At 46.3% G+C, this 16,022-nt stretch overlaps 1 protein-coding gene across 3 annotated transcripts in view; it reads left to right on the top strand.

The window, feature by feature from the left end:
- The window catches only part of DOCK3 (dedicator of cytokinesis 3), a 1,365,978-nt gene that overhangs the window by 1,297,032 nt on the left and 52,924 nt on the right, over positions 1 to 16,022 (top strand). For all 3 annotated transcript variants that reach the window (XM_085625129.1, XM_085625128.1, XM_085625127.1), the window contains 5 exons: positions 356 to 472; positions 741 to 862; positions 9,425 to 9,560; positions 9,674 to 9,821; positions 10,116 to 10,234. In XM_085625129.1, coding sequence (XP_085481255.1) covers positions 356 to 472; positions 741 to 862; positions 9,425 to 9,560; positions 9,674 to 9,821; positions 10,116 to 10,234 — 642 coding nt within the window. The remainder of the gene's footprint in view (positions 1 to 355; positions 473 to 740; positions 863 to 9,424; positions 9,561 to 9,673; positions 9,822 to 10,115; positions 10,235 to 16,022) is intronic.

Genomic DNA, 16,022 nt, shown 5'->3' with positions numbered 1-16,022 from the left:
TATGAATCATGGTTTTGGTTTGGGTATAGGTATTCTATGAATATCAAGCCACTATTTATTGACTCCAGTGCTTCATTAATACCCTATGCCTGAAGTTCAGATTCACACATGCCACTTTGTTAGGGTTTGGGGTATTGCTTCAGTAAGTGGTAGGGCAGTGCTACAATAAAGAAGCGTTGCCTTGTGGTTAGAATTGGTATGCATTTTGTTTGGTAATTATAAATGAATAAAAATAAGGTGGGTTGATGGCCCCAGCACAGTTTTCGACTTGTGTGTTTGGAAGCTGCACCTAAAGCCTTAAAAGTATTTTTCTAGACACCATGCATAATTCAACAAATTCCTTTCTCCCTACTAGGTCCATGTCCTTGGTGTAGGGCTTGCTGTGCATGAGAAGTATGTGCATCCGGAAATGCGTCCACTGCACAAGAAGCTGATAGACCAATTCCACATGATGCGTTCCAGCCTGTACCATGTAAGGAAATCCACCTTTGAAATATATTAAAAACATAATTTATCCTCCTCTTGTAAGTGGGACCTTCCCACAAAACTACTACTCAAATTGTTTCATGTCAGCACTTTCCCTAAGCTCATGCAGTTTTCCTTATATTCTCTTGGTATCCTGCATGAGGCATGATGCAATGTTTACCTTCCTAATTTCATGTCCTTCCCAAATTGACATTCATCAGGCTTCATTCTCATGCCTCCTTAATTGGACTTTTGTTTGTTCTTTTCTCTTCTAGGAACTTCCTGGTTTGGATAAGCTGAGTCCATCATGTTCTGGTGCCAGTACACCTCGCGGGAATGTCCTAATGTCGCACAGCCCAATGAGCCCAGACACTATCAAACTTATGCACAGACACAGGTACTGTATTTCTCTCTTATGCTACTGGGCAGAGGGAGGTATACATTCAAGGTAACTTTAAATCTTTAGCTCCTTGATTATAAATTTTTGAAGTTACTGTACCCCTTTTCTAGCAGGGAACTGGATAATATGTTCTAGGAAAATCAAGAGGAACGAAGAGAACATCTTGAAGGGCTTGTGTCATAACTAGCTTTGCATTGTCCTAGTTCAAATCCCAGGAATCTAAAACAGGATTTCCTTCAAAGTGCTTAGCCTGTGATAGTCGCTATAGTCTCCTTGTTGAATAGTTCTTGGTTTGTGGTCTCAGGGGGCAAGTCTCTAAATTGTGATTGCAATTCAGGTGTAGAGGTGAGGCATGTCCATAGTAGAGTTGAAGCAAGTTGAAGAAATGCCCTTTCCAAATGGTGGTTTTAAAACTCTGGAAACATTTTTATGGTCTGGCTCAACAGCTCAGTGGTTGCCAAACAATTATGTGAGCATCACTAGAGAGTGGGGTTGGCTCAGCCCACTTGCTGGAAACCAGGACTACATGTTTGGTCATAATGTGTGTGCTTCCACAAAAAAGTGCTTGCCTTCCACACAGCTGTGTTCATTTAGTTTATTTATCCAGTGGCCTGAGCTTGAACTTTCAGGGGCTCAGACATGACATTCTAATACTATTAAAGTGTCTTAGATAACTAGATATTTTATAGTGTTTTTTTCTGGTAGCGCACAAAGTGGGAGAGCAGTCATTAACATACATGGATGTTTATGTCTGGTTTGACAGTGCAGCTTTCACCTAACCTTTTAGCCTACACCATTATTATTTTACAGCTCTTTACTTCCACACAAATACATATCCATTCCCATGCTAGTTACTGTAATGCTTAACATTATCATGCCACATTCATTTAAAGCTGGACCTATTGGCATTGCCAATGCTTGTTCATGCTGTGACAGTGCCAAGAAATACTACTTCTGATGGACACTTCCAACTGCAGACTACACACCTTGTGAATATCCCCAGGCACCCAACTGGAACCCTAAGAATTTTCTTCGCCAATTCCCTTGCGCATCTGTTGTGACAACTCTGGTGTTTGGGTTTCTCATGCAACAAATGCCATATGCCATGCTCTACACCGTGGAGCATCGCTGAAAGACTCAAAAGGCCTGGTCCTGCTCGAAGTCGAAGGCGCTGTTGTGTTCTCTTTCACAAGAGTGATCGCTCGAGTCAAAGAATCAGAAGTAGCACAAGAAGCCTAAGCACAAATCCCCCTCCTCCCACCACTCCCACCACAAGGAGTCACATGGTGCCCAAGTTACGGCCCCAGTCTTCAACTTAGGACCTGGTCCCGGCTTTGATATCAGTTCAGCCAAAATTCTTAGGCCCATCATCGAGCAGAAAGAGGTCTTCGAAGAGGCCATGCTATGAATCTTCGGTACCCTAACAAATCCCTCTGAAGAACTGGAGATCCGCCTTGGTGCTCTAAGTATCTATTGCTGGTAGATCTACCTCCAATGCCAACTGTGCCCTATCACCCCATTCTGAGTTCAGCTCCGACTTTGTTGCCAAGGCAAAGACCAGAACCTAGACCTAGACCCGTAGGTGATCTACACAATGACTCCAGATATTAAAGCCGGCACCGAGGTTGTCAAGCCACCACAACCTCCACCAAAATCATACTCATCTCCTCCACTAGCACATTCAGATTCAAAGATGCTTCCAATACACCACATCCTGCCTGGTCCTGATCATGATGACAGCTCACATGTTTATGATGATGAAAACCTTTTCTTGGTTCCTCAAGACTCCTGTGACCTCAGTGCCTCCCCAGACACTGGCCTGCAATCACCCACTTCAGTTATAGCCACATAAGAGTCTTCCTCCTCTGCAATGGTAATCAGGAGGGCAGCAGAGGTCCTAAGCCTAAAACTCCCCACCACTTTGGTCAAGACCAATGTCTTCACGGAGATCCTGCAGCCAATGCAGACCTCACAGGAGCCTCTTCTGCTGTTTATTGATGCTCTTACCAATAACGTCTGCGCAACTGGGGTAAACAAGGATTTTGCACACCAGTCACCAGAGAGAAAATGGGTAGAAATCGGCCTGCCCCAGGTGATCTTGCCTTTCTCCTGCAACATCCCACACCAGAGAGCCTAGTAATCTAGGTTTCTACCAACATACTTAATCCCAATGCATTCCTGACTATCCCGCCGGGTAGAGAGTCGAAGCGTATTGAGACATTCATGAAGTGGATGCTCTTCTCTGCTAGCCTTGCCCTACGTTCTGTTAATTCAAGTTGCCTCCTGGATCACTGCTTGAATGTGTTGTGGGACATGGTGGCGGTGATCATGCGGGTTGTCCCGGAGAAATTTAGGACAATCCCTCAGTGCATCATACACAATGGTCAAGACGCAGCCCAGTATATGATTGGCTCGGCCTGGAAACTACTGACTGCTTGGCTAGGGCAGTAGGGACAAGTGTGGTGCTTCAGGGCCATGCTTGGACTTGTTCCACAGGATTCTCCAAATATGTGCAATAATCTCTGATGGACATGTCATTTGATGGCACACAGCTTCAGAGACAAGACAAGGCTTGGAGCGCTTCACAGAAAACAAGGCCACTGTGCAGTCCTTTGGACTAGCACCACCTACAAGGCAGTTTCCTTAACAATTTCGTAACTTTTAAAGGGTTTCCAGCAGAGGCCATACAAAACTTTGCCTCAGCAGCAACAGACCTCCCAAACCTTTCGAAGCAGAGGTCAGGGATCCAACCACCAGTGTCCAGGCCCCCAGGTGCAGCAGACTATCCAATCCTCTGGCCCCGCCCCCTACAGCCACCGTAAAACCACTTTAATTTGTGCTTGGAGGCACACGGGTGCCTGGTGGGAGGTTGGACTGCCTATTACTTCCACATATGGCACAGCTTCACATCAGACCAATGGGTTCTCCAAATAATCCAAAATGGATGCACCTTATCTTTCCTCTCCACCCATCTGAAAATGCCTCCTGCACATCAATGCCTTCTGGAGGACCACTTATCCATTCTGCAAGAGGAAATTCAAGCTTTTTTGGACGAGGGAGCCATAGAGATGGTGCCGGCATTAGAAAGTCAGGACTGGTTGTTACTCCCATTACTTCCTGGTGCCGAAGAAGGAGGGGGGCCTTCTCCATATCCTCGATCTTCACCTTCTGAACTTTTTCCTTATTAAGGAAACATTCAAAATGCTCACCCTAGCCCAAGTTCAATCTGCCCTGGATCCAGGAGATGGTAGATTTGGAACTGCACAATGCCTATTACTACATCCCTGCCCTGCAGTCCCACAGGCTTTACCTGAGAATTTAGGTAGGTCATGAGCACTTTCAATTATCGGTGCTTCCCTTTGGTGTTACCAGTGTACCTTGTTTATTTACGGAAGTAATGGTGGTGGTCACTGCCCACCTTTGGAGGTGGACACACCAGTCTTCCCATACCTCAATGACTGGTTGCTCAAGGCAAGTTTCACTTCAGATAGTCATGGATTACCTACAGATGACAACCAGCCTGTTGGCTTTGCTAGTGTTTTCATCACCATACCGAAATTACGCCTGACTCCTTCACAGAGGTTCCCCTTCATCTAAACCATCTTGGACATGGTGCTCTATGGAGCCTTCACTCTGCCTTAATGAGTCCTGGACATTTGAACTATGACCCAGATGTTTCAACCCTTGATCTGGGTCTCTGTGAGTGTGGCTCTGAGACTTCCTAACCTCTTGGCTCTTTGCATCCTGCTTTTGGGCCATGCCAGGTGGCATATGTGAGCTCTGCAGTTGGATCTGAAGTCTCAGCACCTGGGAACCTTTTGGATTCCATTCAGATGTTGGAGAAGAATGCAAAAGATCTGCATTGTTGGCTACTTAACTGCAGCTTGGCGAGTGGGAGACCCCCTCTCCTTACCCCATTCTTGGCAACAGTTGTGACTGATGCATTGTTGCTGGTTTGAGGTCATCTGGGAGCTGCCCCTTCTGGTGGACCGCCTGCCAAAGCAGCAGGGAAGAGTCCTGCACCTGAGCCTGCACAAGCTACACCTCCATTCTTGGAGGTTGAGTTTTGACAGTCGACAGCTTTAGATCTGCCTGAAATAGTGAGTGTCATCTTGGTAGCCAGGAGTCCCTCAAATAAAACAATCCAGGCGGGAGGCTGGGAGAAAGTTGTTTTCTGGCCTTCTTCCCCAAATATTCAACCTTCAGAGGCCCAGTTGCCTGACATATTACTCCTTTGTTTATCCTTAGGCCACCAAGGCTTTGCTTTGGCAAAAGTTAAAGATTGTTTATTGGCTCATTCTGACTTTTTACGTTTACCTTATCAGCCCTCTTTATTCAGATCACTGGCTGTGTACGTTTTCTAAAAGAGCTGACCCATATGTTCCAACCAACACGATTTGGGATTCCTCAGTGGCACCTAAGTCTGGTTCTCACTTTCTCATGTGCATCATATTTTAGCCAATGCACAGCTTCCAGCTCCACCTTAAAGACAGTGTTTTTGATAGGGATAATGTCAGCTTGTCTCATGAGTGAACTACATGCACTGTCTGTCATCAACCATATAACACCTTCTTCCCAGACAAGGGCATGCTCAGGACTAAAGCGGCACTTCGGCTCAAAGTTGTCACACCTTTCCATATAGTACAGTGCCTTACACTACCAACGTTCCTCCCCACACCTCATCCACCTAAACAGAAAGAGAGACTTAATCGCCTAGACCCAATGAGAGCTCTGAGCTTTTACATTGATGTACCATGGACCATCAGGTGGACGATCAGCTCTTTGTGGGGTTCTCTGGTGCAAAAAATGGAAAAGCTCTGCAGAAGAGAACTATATCTAGGTGAATTGTCTTGTGTTTCAAAATCTGCTATGATTGGCAAGAAACAACCCGCCTATGTGCTCATTCTACGAGATCAAAGGCTGCTACCTCTGCTCTGGTGCATGGTGTGCCAGTCTTGGACATCTGCCAGGCTGCTATGTGGGCATCAGCTCACACATTCATGAAGCCTGCATAGCCAAGTCCAATTGGAGGGGTATTTTGTCCAATTTGCCCTGCAGGATTTCCTGGTTGGAACCATTCCACAGACCCATCAACTGAGGAGGTACTGCTTTGGTATCCATTCACATGTTGAGAAATCTGCGCTTAGAAGTATCCATCAGAAGAACAAGTTACTTAACCTTTGCTAACGCTCTTTCTGATGGACATTCTGTCTAACAACAGATTCCTCACAGACCCACCCACCTTCATGTATCAGGGTATGAGCTCTTCTAGTCCATGCTAGTAAGATTCATTCTTAGACATGTGCATCCTGGAAGAATCTAATTATTAAGGCTCTGCGTCCAAGAGTGCGGACTGATATCAGAAAGAAACTGACATCAGTGGCAACTGTGTAGGAACCCTGATGTCACATCCTTGGTAGAAGGAACCCACCTATTGACACCTATTGATCACACCTATTGATGCACAAGGAAATTGCTGAAGATATTTCTCTGTATCCAGTCTGACACCAGAGGTATTCACATAATGAGAAATCTACAGTTGATAGAGCATCCACTAAAAAGCATTACGGAAAGTAACTTGTTCTTCTGTCCCAGGTATTGTACTGGTGTCAGGCAAAGACAAATTGATGTAAAAGCTACGAGCACTTAAATGGAATGACCCTATATGAATCCTCTTTGGTGCTCAGGCGCTATGACTCAGAGAATGGTTGGAGTCATGTGTACCTTTGCCATTTGTTAGACAGCTATAAAATTAATTGGATTTTTAGTGTTTTAGAAATTTCACATCTTGACTAAACATCCTCTGAGTAGAAGTTGTATAGCTTGAGCAGGAAGTTAGGCTTATACATCTGCAGGTCCTTCCATCTCCATCAATAACCCATCCTTGCTTGTGGTTTCCCCCAAATATTCTGTCAATAGCAGAAATGTTCAAGAACTGTGGACACTGACAGCAGAAGTTATATACCTGGCACAGTCTTTTTTTGTGATGCTGTTTGGTGCACTGGGGCACTGCTGATTAGCTATGGCGCTATATCTTCAAAGTTAGTATTTCTTCTTCCTTCCTTGTAATAGTTAAGAACGATGTACACAAGGCTGATAATGGACAATGTACCAGTGTCATGTAGATCCTATAACCCTATATAGGGTTTTCGCGTTTAGACAGCATACACTGTAGGATTGGTGTTCGGACTGATTTAAACACCCCCACCTGGTATGTTAGCCTGTATACCAGCTAGCTCACAGAGCCACTAGAAACCCCTCTCACCAACGAGAGAATAGTTCTTGGCAACTATCAAACATGACATCCCTGATCGCAAGCGATTGTGGAAACAGTGCAATACTTTTCGCTCAGTCACTCATGCTCACTTTGTCTCAGAGAGAAGCACAGAATGAACGGTGGGGACATTTTTCAATAAGCACTTATTGAACCAGTGTCATTCTAGGTTAAAATAGGTGTGCTGAAACAACCATTAGACAGAAACATTTATAAATGATTAGAAGCACTAACAGAGTAAAAGGATGGTAGATTTCTACCATTGCGCTAAAACAATGAATACAGGGAAGTATATAAAATACATGACAGTAAAGTGCGTACTCCTACGAAGCAACCCTAACTAGATACACTTAAGTGTACCTAGCATGTATGTAGGTGTAAAGCCAAGAATCCCCCTAGGATAAAGTCAACCTCGTTACCCGAAGTGAGAGACTGCGCGACCCTGTCTTGGTCTAGAGATGGACACCCCACGAGGGATGTCAGACCACTGCGGGTGGAGTGTCCGCGTGCAGGAACCTCAGCCTCTTGCGTCAGTGTGTCAGCATGGAACTCCTTTTCTCCTCTGACTACCTCAGCAGGATATGGTGTTTATATACCCATAGTGGTATCTTCTGGTGTTCTACCTTGCTGTATCATGTTTGACATACAATGACAGAAGGAATTACCCTTATACATAGTTATTATGCAGGAGATGGTAGTCCTGCTGAGTTTCCAAGAATCCTCATGCATAATGGATGAGGCCAGTTTTCAGGGAAAACTCTACGTCCTGTATCGTAACTAGGTAAAAGGTCAGTCCGAAGAACCGGTATGTAGTGTAATGGTAGAGAAGAATATAGGTGAAAGGTTAAGTGACTACCTGAGCCTATATTGGGGTGCCTATATGAAACATAACACCAGATAAAGAGTACCTTCTACTGGTTTATCGGACACAGTTAAGACCTGTACAAATGTAAACCAACTATGTGTGTGAAAAAACACCTTTTATGGGGATTAGGATTTAAAGATAAATATTTCAGACTGCCTTCTATTATTTTCTATTTTTTAAAGTGGAAACAACCCATGATCCTAGATGGCATTTGTTTTCGGAAGTATTTAAGAAGTTGATGTTCCTGGTAGGCAGTAAAACGAACCCAAAAAAAGGCAATACAAATATTGATCTTAAATGCACCTCCTACACCCCATTGCTTCGTTGTCTGTGTGGTAACACCATAGCTTCCTAGCTTTCCTCATTGTTTAGCGTTGGTGAATACTAGTGTGACAGCACTTTAATTAAGGGCGGAAACAAAGAAAGTTAATATTGATGACCTTTATTATGGAACATCATCTGGATAGGAATGCTGAATGGATAGAATCAATGCTGTTGATAGTTTTTTAAAAGCTTTTATACACTTTTTTCATCACTAGCATTCTTCCGTAATGCGAAAGGATAATTCAAGATGGGAATGTCTTGAGAAGCAAACAGAACTCAGAAAGCAAACATCATAAGATACATTAAGGGCCTCATTTAGAGGTCGGTGGAAACAAGTCGGGAGTGAAAAAACCCTTATCAAAGGTTTTATCTTAACGGTTTTAGTTTTTTTAATGTGAATGGTTGTCAGTAAACCTACTAACATAGTGGTAGTCACAGCCATTGTGTTAAGCATACTATTTATGAGGATCCAGGGATCTAACAGCAAAACCGAACAAATGTTGTATAAATACCATGTCAAAATATAAAAAAATCTGAGCTGTATTACTGAGGTAAATCCCAGTGATAAGCTATCTCTGAAAAATGTACAAGTAGATAGACATGAGTGACTTCAACATCGTGCTTGCTCGCTGACTTCCAATCAAGCATTGACCAACAGCAGCCTTCGACATAGCTCAGTCTCTCATTACCACTAGAGCTAACACACCATTATCCCTCAGAATGAAGCATGAACAACCACTTCACCAGATCTCCTATCATTTACCAGTGGGTCCGCTGTTTGTGTCATTTCTCTCAACTTCTAAAATAGGCAATCTTGGGAAACGCACAACTCACTTACTAATGATCAGATTTTTATTTTAATGATGTCGCTAACTCTCCATTTGACCTACTGTTAGTTCATCATTTTATGTGTGATTTTTTTGTCAAGCTTCCATGTAAAGCATGGTGTCACCAAAGGGCCTTGTATGTGCTATACAAAAAGTCATAATATAAAAAAAATGAAATAAACAAACAATAAATTGATTATTACATCTTGAAATGTTATGAAGATAACTTGATCAGTCAATAGATTGCCCTTCCCTCTCTCTTTTTTCAGTCCTTTGAACATGCTGGGTTCTGTCCGACATTCCTCATCCTCGCTGTCCTCACACACGTCCAGTGAGACGGGGAACTTGGTTATCTCGAACGATGGCTCCATGGGCGAGCCCCCTGAGGATATATACCAGATGCAGGTGGGTGTGGTCTTCTTCTTTTGCATAAAGGGTAAACACTTTGAGAGCTGTCAAGTGATGCTATTCAATTAGCAAGCGACTAGCCTTCTTCAAGTTTCTCATTTTCCCTGCAGCTTGTCTACCCTCACTCAAGGTACCAGGGATCTATCACCAATATGTCTGTGCTGTCCTCATCCCAGGCCAGCCCCTCCACCTCCAGCCTGAGCTCCACGCACTCTGCACCATCCCAGCTGATCAACTCTGCACCCTCCAGCACACGAGGTAGGAGCAAAAATACTGTCAGATCTTCAGATATTGGAGCCTCGCAGGTTTTGGTAGAATGTTCCATCTTTAAAATCTTTTTTCAACCAAAAATTACTTTGGGCGTGGTTATGTAAAGTTTGGCAGATATAGGACGTCTGCCAAATTTGGCTGAAGTCTGCTCCACCCTTTTTAGAGTGTAAATATTAGTAGAAGCAGAAGGCTTAATCGATGCAGGTGAGACAGGTGAACAGGTCATGGCTCAGTTTCACCTGTTTATATTCTCACGAATGGTATGTTTTTCCTTGTGTTTAGGCTCTCCTTCTCTGCCTGATAAGTACCGTCACGCCAGAGAAATGGTGATGCTGTTACCAGCTCACCGTGAGCGGCCCAGCAGTGCTATGTATCCTGCAGCAATCATGGAAAACGGACAGGTAATCTTCTCAGTTTAGCTTCTGGTGGAAAAAGCTATTTGTGGGCTGGAAGAACATAGGAATAGTACATTTGATCAATAATGTGAGCTGTGTATTTGTAATTCAGTTATACGATCTCTTTTTTTCATAACCTGAACAGTGTCTTTGTGGTTGTATGTGTTGTCTACTACACAGGGAGGCCGATTCACTAAGTTTTCACACAACCCAGGGAAAAAGCAAATTTGCTGCACTGTGTTGTATGAAATGTAGAGAGTAGAAATGCTCCATATCTACTAAGATATGGAGCACTTCTGATCCCTCCTAGCGCTGGTGCACTGTGTGGAACCACCCATGCTCCACCCATGGAAAGCCTCCCTGGCACAAGATAACACAAAGCAGCACCTTGCGCAGCCTGTCTTATGACAGACCCTGTTCTTTGTTTTAGAGTCATAACACTTTTCTGTACCTGGCTTACCCATCTATGGAAATCTTCCAATCTTGCGCCCAAATAATCAAACTCATGTTTTGATGCCTTATTAAAAGTCATTTCAGCAAAACTGATGTCCACCGTTGCATATGAAAGCGAAATCCTTTCAGGGAGAGATGGCGTTCTGGTAAACACTGAGGGACATATTCACAAGAAACTATCGCTGAGTCAATGGCACTTTATCACTGCCAAAGTTGCAATAAATCTATCACCCCATTCACAAGCTGGTGTTAACAGCCCACAGCACCAGTATACCCGCGATAGCAGCTGCAAAAACATTGTCACAGAGGCTAATGAGATGCAGAGTGGGCGTTCCCGTGCCAAAAGCCGCGACAACATCACACCTCAACATTCACAACGACCAGACAGAACTGCGATGAAAACACAAAACAGGCGATAAGGCGCGTTAGCACCAGGAAATGTACACCAACTCTGACCTGGTGTAAAGTCGAATGGCAGCCTGCTCAACAAAAGGGAACACAGTCCAGGACCACATCGTAAGGGCAACAGATGCCATGGAGCCACCCATCATGTGGCCCGGACCCCCAAGAGGGCCACAATACCCACCAACACCATCCCCAGGACCACCCCTCCCTGTCAGCCCCCGACCAAAAACATGCCACATCACCTACACCTAAACATGCACAAAATAATCTGCCTGACGTCGCACAATCACAACTGGTGACATGCATGTGTTGACACAGAAATGAGCAGCACACATTCACTTTCAAAGCAACAAATGAAATGTTATTCAAATGAACACTGAAATGAAATGACGACACATGGCCGCTCCCCTCGGGACAATCCGTAGGTCCCAGTCTGCAAGTCAAAAAACATGATGAGAAGGTGTGTCCTGCACACGTCAAAGGACAGAGAGAGAGCGAAGGGGAGAGAGAGGAAGAGAGGGGGAGAGAGAGAAGAGAGGGATAGAGAGAGAGAGAGGGAGAGAGAGAGAGAGAGAGAGAGAGAGAGAGAGAGAATAAGAGAGGGAGAGAGAGAAGAGGAGAGGGGGAGAGAGAGAGAGAAGAAGAGATGGGGAGAGAGAGAAGAAGAGAGGGGGAGAGAGAGAGAGAAGAAGAGATGGGGAGAGAGAGAAGAAGAGAGGGGGAGAGAGAGAGAGAGAGAAGAGGAGAGAGGGAGAGAGAGAGAGAGAGAGAGAGAGAGAGAGAGAGAGAAGAAGAGAGGGGTAGAGAGAGAGAGAGAGAGAGAGAGAGAGAGAGAGAAGAAGAGAGGGGTAGAGAGAGAGAGTGCCGTCCCTGCGCACTCAGGCCACACTGCTCACCTGCTGCCACCGGTGTGTCTCCAACCACTTGCCGGTATGTATCGCAGTTCACCAGGTCACACATCTCAGTCAGAGCCGTCAGCTGAAACAGAGTCCAGATACATGGCTGGCACAGTACACACACCTGCACAAGACAACATCGCCTGCCCCCTCATGCACACCCAGGCAGAGGCACACCAACTCCTCCCGCCGCCCATCGGAGCATGCCCGCCCATGCACACCCAGGCCTCACTGCTCACCTTCCGCCACCAGCGCGTAGATAGGAGGTGCCACCATGTGCCCCTGCAAGCCACAAGCCCGGGACCCGTGGACCTGGCACCCTCCACACCATGCAGCTCCGCTCCGCAGGCCAACAGGTCTCACGTTTGGTGCTGGGTCCTGATTACTCCATGGCAGAGGACATACCAGTGCACCCGGCACCATGGCAGGCTGCACACCCGTTCAGCACAATGGGTGCCACTAACTCTGGGATCCCGGAAGCAACGCCACATGGTGGTAGGCCCGCGCTGCCCGCTGGCTCTGCCCTACACTGCGGTCCAGCAGGGCACACCTGAGCTGTCCTGACCTCCAGGACGGGGCATCATCGCAGGCTGCACACCCGCTCAGCAGCTTAATGTGCCACTGACTCAGTGCGCCCCAAGTCACCGTCCCGTGGCGGGGTGCCTGTGCTGGCCGCAATTCTCCGAGTGCCACTAACCCTGTGCAACCCAAGTCAGCGCCACATGGTGGTAGGTCCATGCCAGCCGCAAGGCCTTGGGTGCCACTAACCCTGTGCAAGCCCAGTCAGCGCCACGTGGCAGTAGGCCCGTGTCATGCGCCAGGCCTCGGATGCCACCAACTAGACCTAGACGAGTGACCTGCACACCACCAGCGCATACGCCTGCGACGGGTAGCAATGATGGCTCCCCCTCGGAGTGTCATCGGAGTGGTCTGGCCTGCTGTACGCCGGACCAGCGCAGGTCTTGCCACAATGACTCGTGGGCTCGGGCGTTGGCCAGTCCATGTCCGGACAAGGAAGTGTCCCTGTTGTAGTGTTCACGGGACCCAGTACACAATATGCAATGTGGCAACCTCTGACTGGCATCCCACAGGATGAGCATCATTGACGCAAGGGAAATCACTGTCCCTACATTCATCCACACATTCATACATGATTGATGTAAGACATGACACAGCAGTGCGTCACTGGATATTTATTTGCACATCCAGTGCAGTTCTGCAGCTGGAGCGGTATAGAGCAATGCCGAGCACACTACACAATATGGGCCCATGGAGGGCCAGCAAGAGACCATCCATGGATGATGTACTCCGGAAGAGGAAGGGTACAGTCCGCAGTCTGTCTGCCGTGTCATTGGTCGTTGAACAGGATGTGGCAGTCCATGTCGCTGTCCAAGGTGAGTGCATCGGAGTGTATCGGGGGTCAGTGGAAGGTCATGAGGCCATGTGCGACACCAAGCAGAAACATGCCAGGGGGTGAAAATGATTGCTAGTGCCTCCTGATCACAAACCCATCATCGTCCTCATCCCCAGATGTGTGGCCTGCCCCCCCTGTGGGTGTTGCAGTACCGGCTGCGGCACTGTGTGCCACTGACACATCTGGTGCCTGAGTGGATACGCCTGCCGCACTGGAAGGCACTCACAAACCAGGGGGTGGGGATGTGGATGGTGTGGGGGCAGCAGCATTCATCAGCTCCACGCCTTGTGGCGGCAATGCCATGATGGAGCTCGAGCTGTGGTGCTGGGCCCCCACCTCCGGTCTGCGTTGCTGCCTTCTGGTAGGCGGAGAGTTTCTTCTTGGTCTTCCGCTTGATGTCATTCCATCGCCTCTTGACCTCGTTCATTGTCCGCTTGTGCTCTCCAACGACATTCACCTTGTCGACGATGTCCCACCATATTCCAGTTTTGGTGCCCAATGACACGTTGGAGGTGATGAAGAGTTGTTGATGGTGTTGCATCACCTCCGTGACTATGATCCTGTTCGCCTGCGGACTGAACTTTGTCTTCCTCATCTTCTTGTCCTTGCCCTTCCCTGTCCCCGATGTCCTGGGCTGGTCGTCCGGGGTGCTTGTGGGGTTGCGCTCGTCCTCTGCGCCTGCTCCGGCTGCCTCCATGGTGCTTGGGTGTAGGTCAGTTTGGGTGTGGGTGTTTTTTCTACTTTTATGGTGATTTTTTTGAGTTGCCAGGTGTGAGTTGCAGGCCTGGCGCTGCTTATCACTGGTTTCCTCACAGCGCTTTGGCCCATCGCATGTTTTTTGGTGTTGTGGTTTGTGGTTTATCTCTGTCGTGGTGGTTGTATCGCGGACATTGCCCGCGGTGTCGGCAGACTATCGCATGGTACCGCCTTGTTGTGAATTCCACGTTGACACGGGGTTATTTTCCGGCGATAGGCTGCGATATTGGAAGTTGCGTTACGCTACTCTTGTGGTGGTTATCACACGTTCTTGTGAATATACCCCTGAGGATCCAAATTACGATGTTGGTGGGACCGACACTGATGTGCCGTCGGTGCCAAGCCCACCTACATCTATATCTGTGGTCAGACCGCTGCATTACAATGCAGTCGGTCAGGCCACATTGCTCCTACGGGCTCAAGGAGACCATACGGCAGTCGGTCGGTCGGTTGGATCGCATTATGGAGGCATGTGGATTATGATCCACCTTTCCGCCAGCCATTTCATTTCAGTTCTACCAACGTGAAAAGGCTGGTGGTAAGGCTTTTTTGGGGCTGCTAGCAGGGCACATGTGCTCTGTGGCCCTCCACTGTGTGCCTGAGGGACACCTGTGTCTGTCCCCCTAAACATCGCTGCATTGTGTTGCAGGCACTGGATGGTGCCTGCCACAGGGTGTAGGGATGTTTAAAAACATGCCTTTTGGCATTGGGGCTTGTGCTGTGGCCTTTTAGCGGGCCGCAGCAATAGCCTCAATGCAAAGAGGCATGTTTTCGACCCTCTCCATGGAGGCTGGATCCTAATTTGGTGGTCGGGACAACCTACTACCTGTCCTCCGGTCCCATTACCGCAACGATGCAGGTGGGATGCTCGTCCGACCGGCATCGTAATCGGGCCCTATGTCTGCCAACGTTTTTCAGATCATTATTTTGTCTTCCCCCAAATGCATCTCCAGCTCAGATAAGGTTAAAGTCAGGGTTAGTTAATCAATTGCTCACAAGAAAAGGGGCCTATATATAAACTTGGAATAGAATAAAGTCATCTTCTGGCAATCGACAATGCCAGGCTTTATGGCAGGAATTACAACAGAATATGGATGTGCCTGCTTGTAGGTATCTAAATCAATCAATTGAAGAGCTAGGAATTCAATACCTATGGAAACATTCATACTCTCAAACAGTTGTAAAGAAATGTGTTAACTTCTTAGTAAAGAAACAATCTTTCCTTAAAGATAAAGAATTGATGGCTGCCAGATTTCATGCCTGGGCTTTGATTAAAAGACATAAGACACATGAGCAACAACTGTATCACGTTCTTTAAAAATAGTTTTTATGCATTACCGATACGGTTGCACCCCAGGAAAATACATTGGAAAAAGATAGAATAAGCAAAAAACAGAGTCGATCTGCAGATTGTCTAAATCTAGAAAAGAAAATTTTATACTAATCGAATGCCTGTGCCCGTCTTTAGCGGAAGAACGATGATCAATATTGAAAGCTTCATTCAATGAGCATGGCTTACAAACTTGCAAACAGGCAATAATATTGAGTTTAAATCCATCAGATTCTATGTTGAACTGCTGATACACACATTGTTTACAGTCGGCTGAGAAAGAAATATTAGCTGTACTGTAACATGAGAAACTGCTCAACTTGGAATATTTTTTCTTTTTGTATATTATGTCTTAATACTGCCACATTAGCTTTTTATTGTTATTAAGTGTCTCTCTTTTGGAGCGATGGATTTATGTATCCTGTTATGAAATGTTATGGTTTTTAATAACTATGCATAAATAAATGTTAATTAACAAATGAGGTGAAAAAAGATAAACTGATATGCTGGAGTCTCGCACATTGCATTTGCTGGTAGTTC

Source organism: Triturus cristatus, chromosome 9, assembly GCF_964204655.1.
Source record: "Triturus cristatus chromosome 9, aTriCri1.1, whole genome shotgun sequence".
Taxonomy (NCBI): Eukaryota; Metazoa; Chordata; class Amphibia; order Caudata; family Salamandridae; genus Triturus; species Triturus cristatus.
Note: the sequence above shows the minus strand (reverse complement) of the source record. Positions and strands in the feature narration are given on the sequence as shown.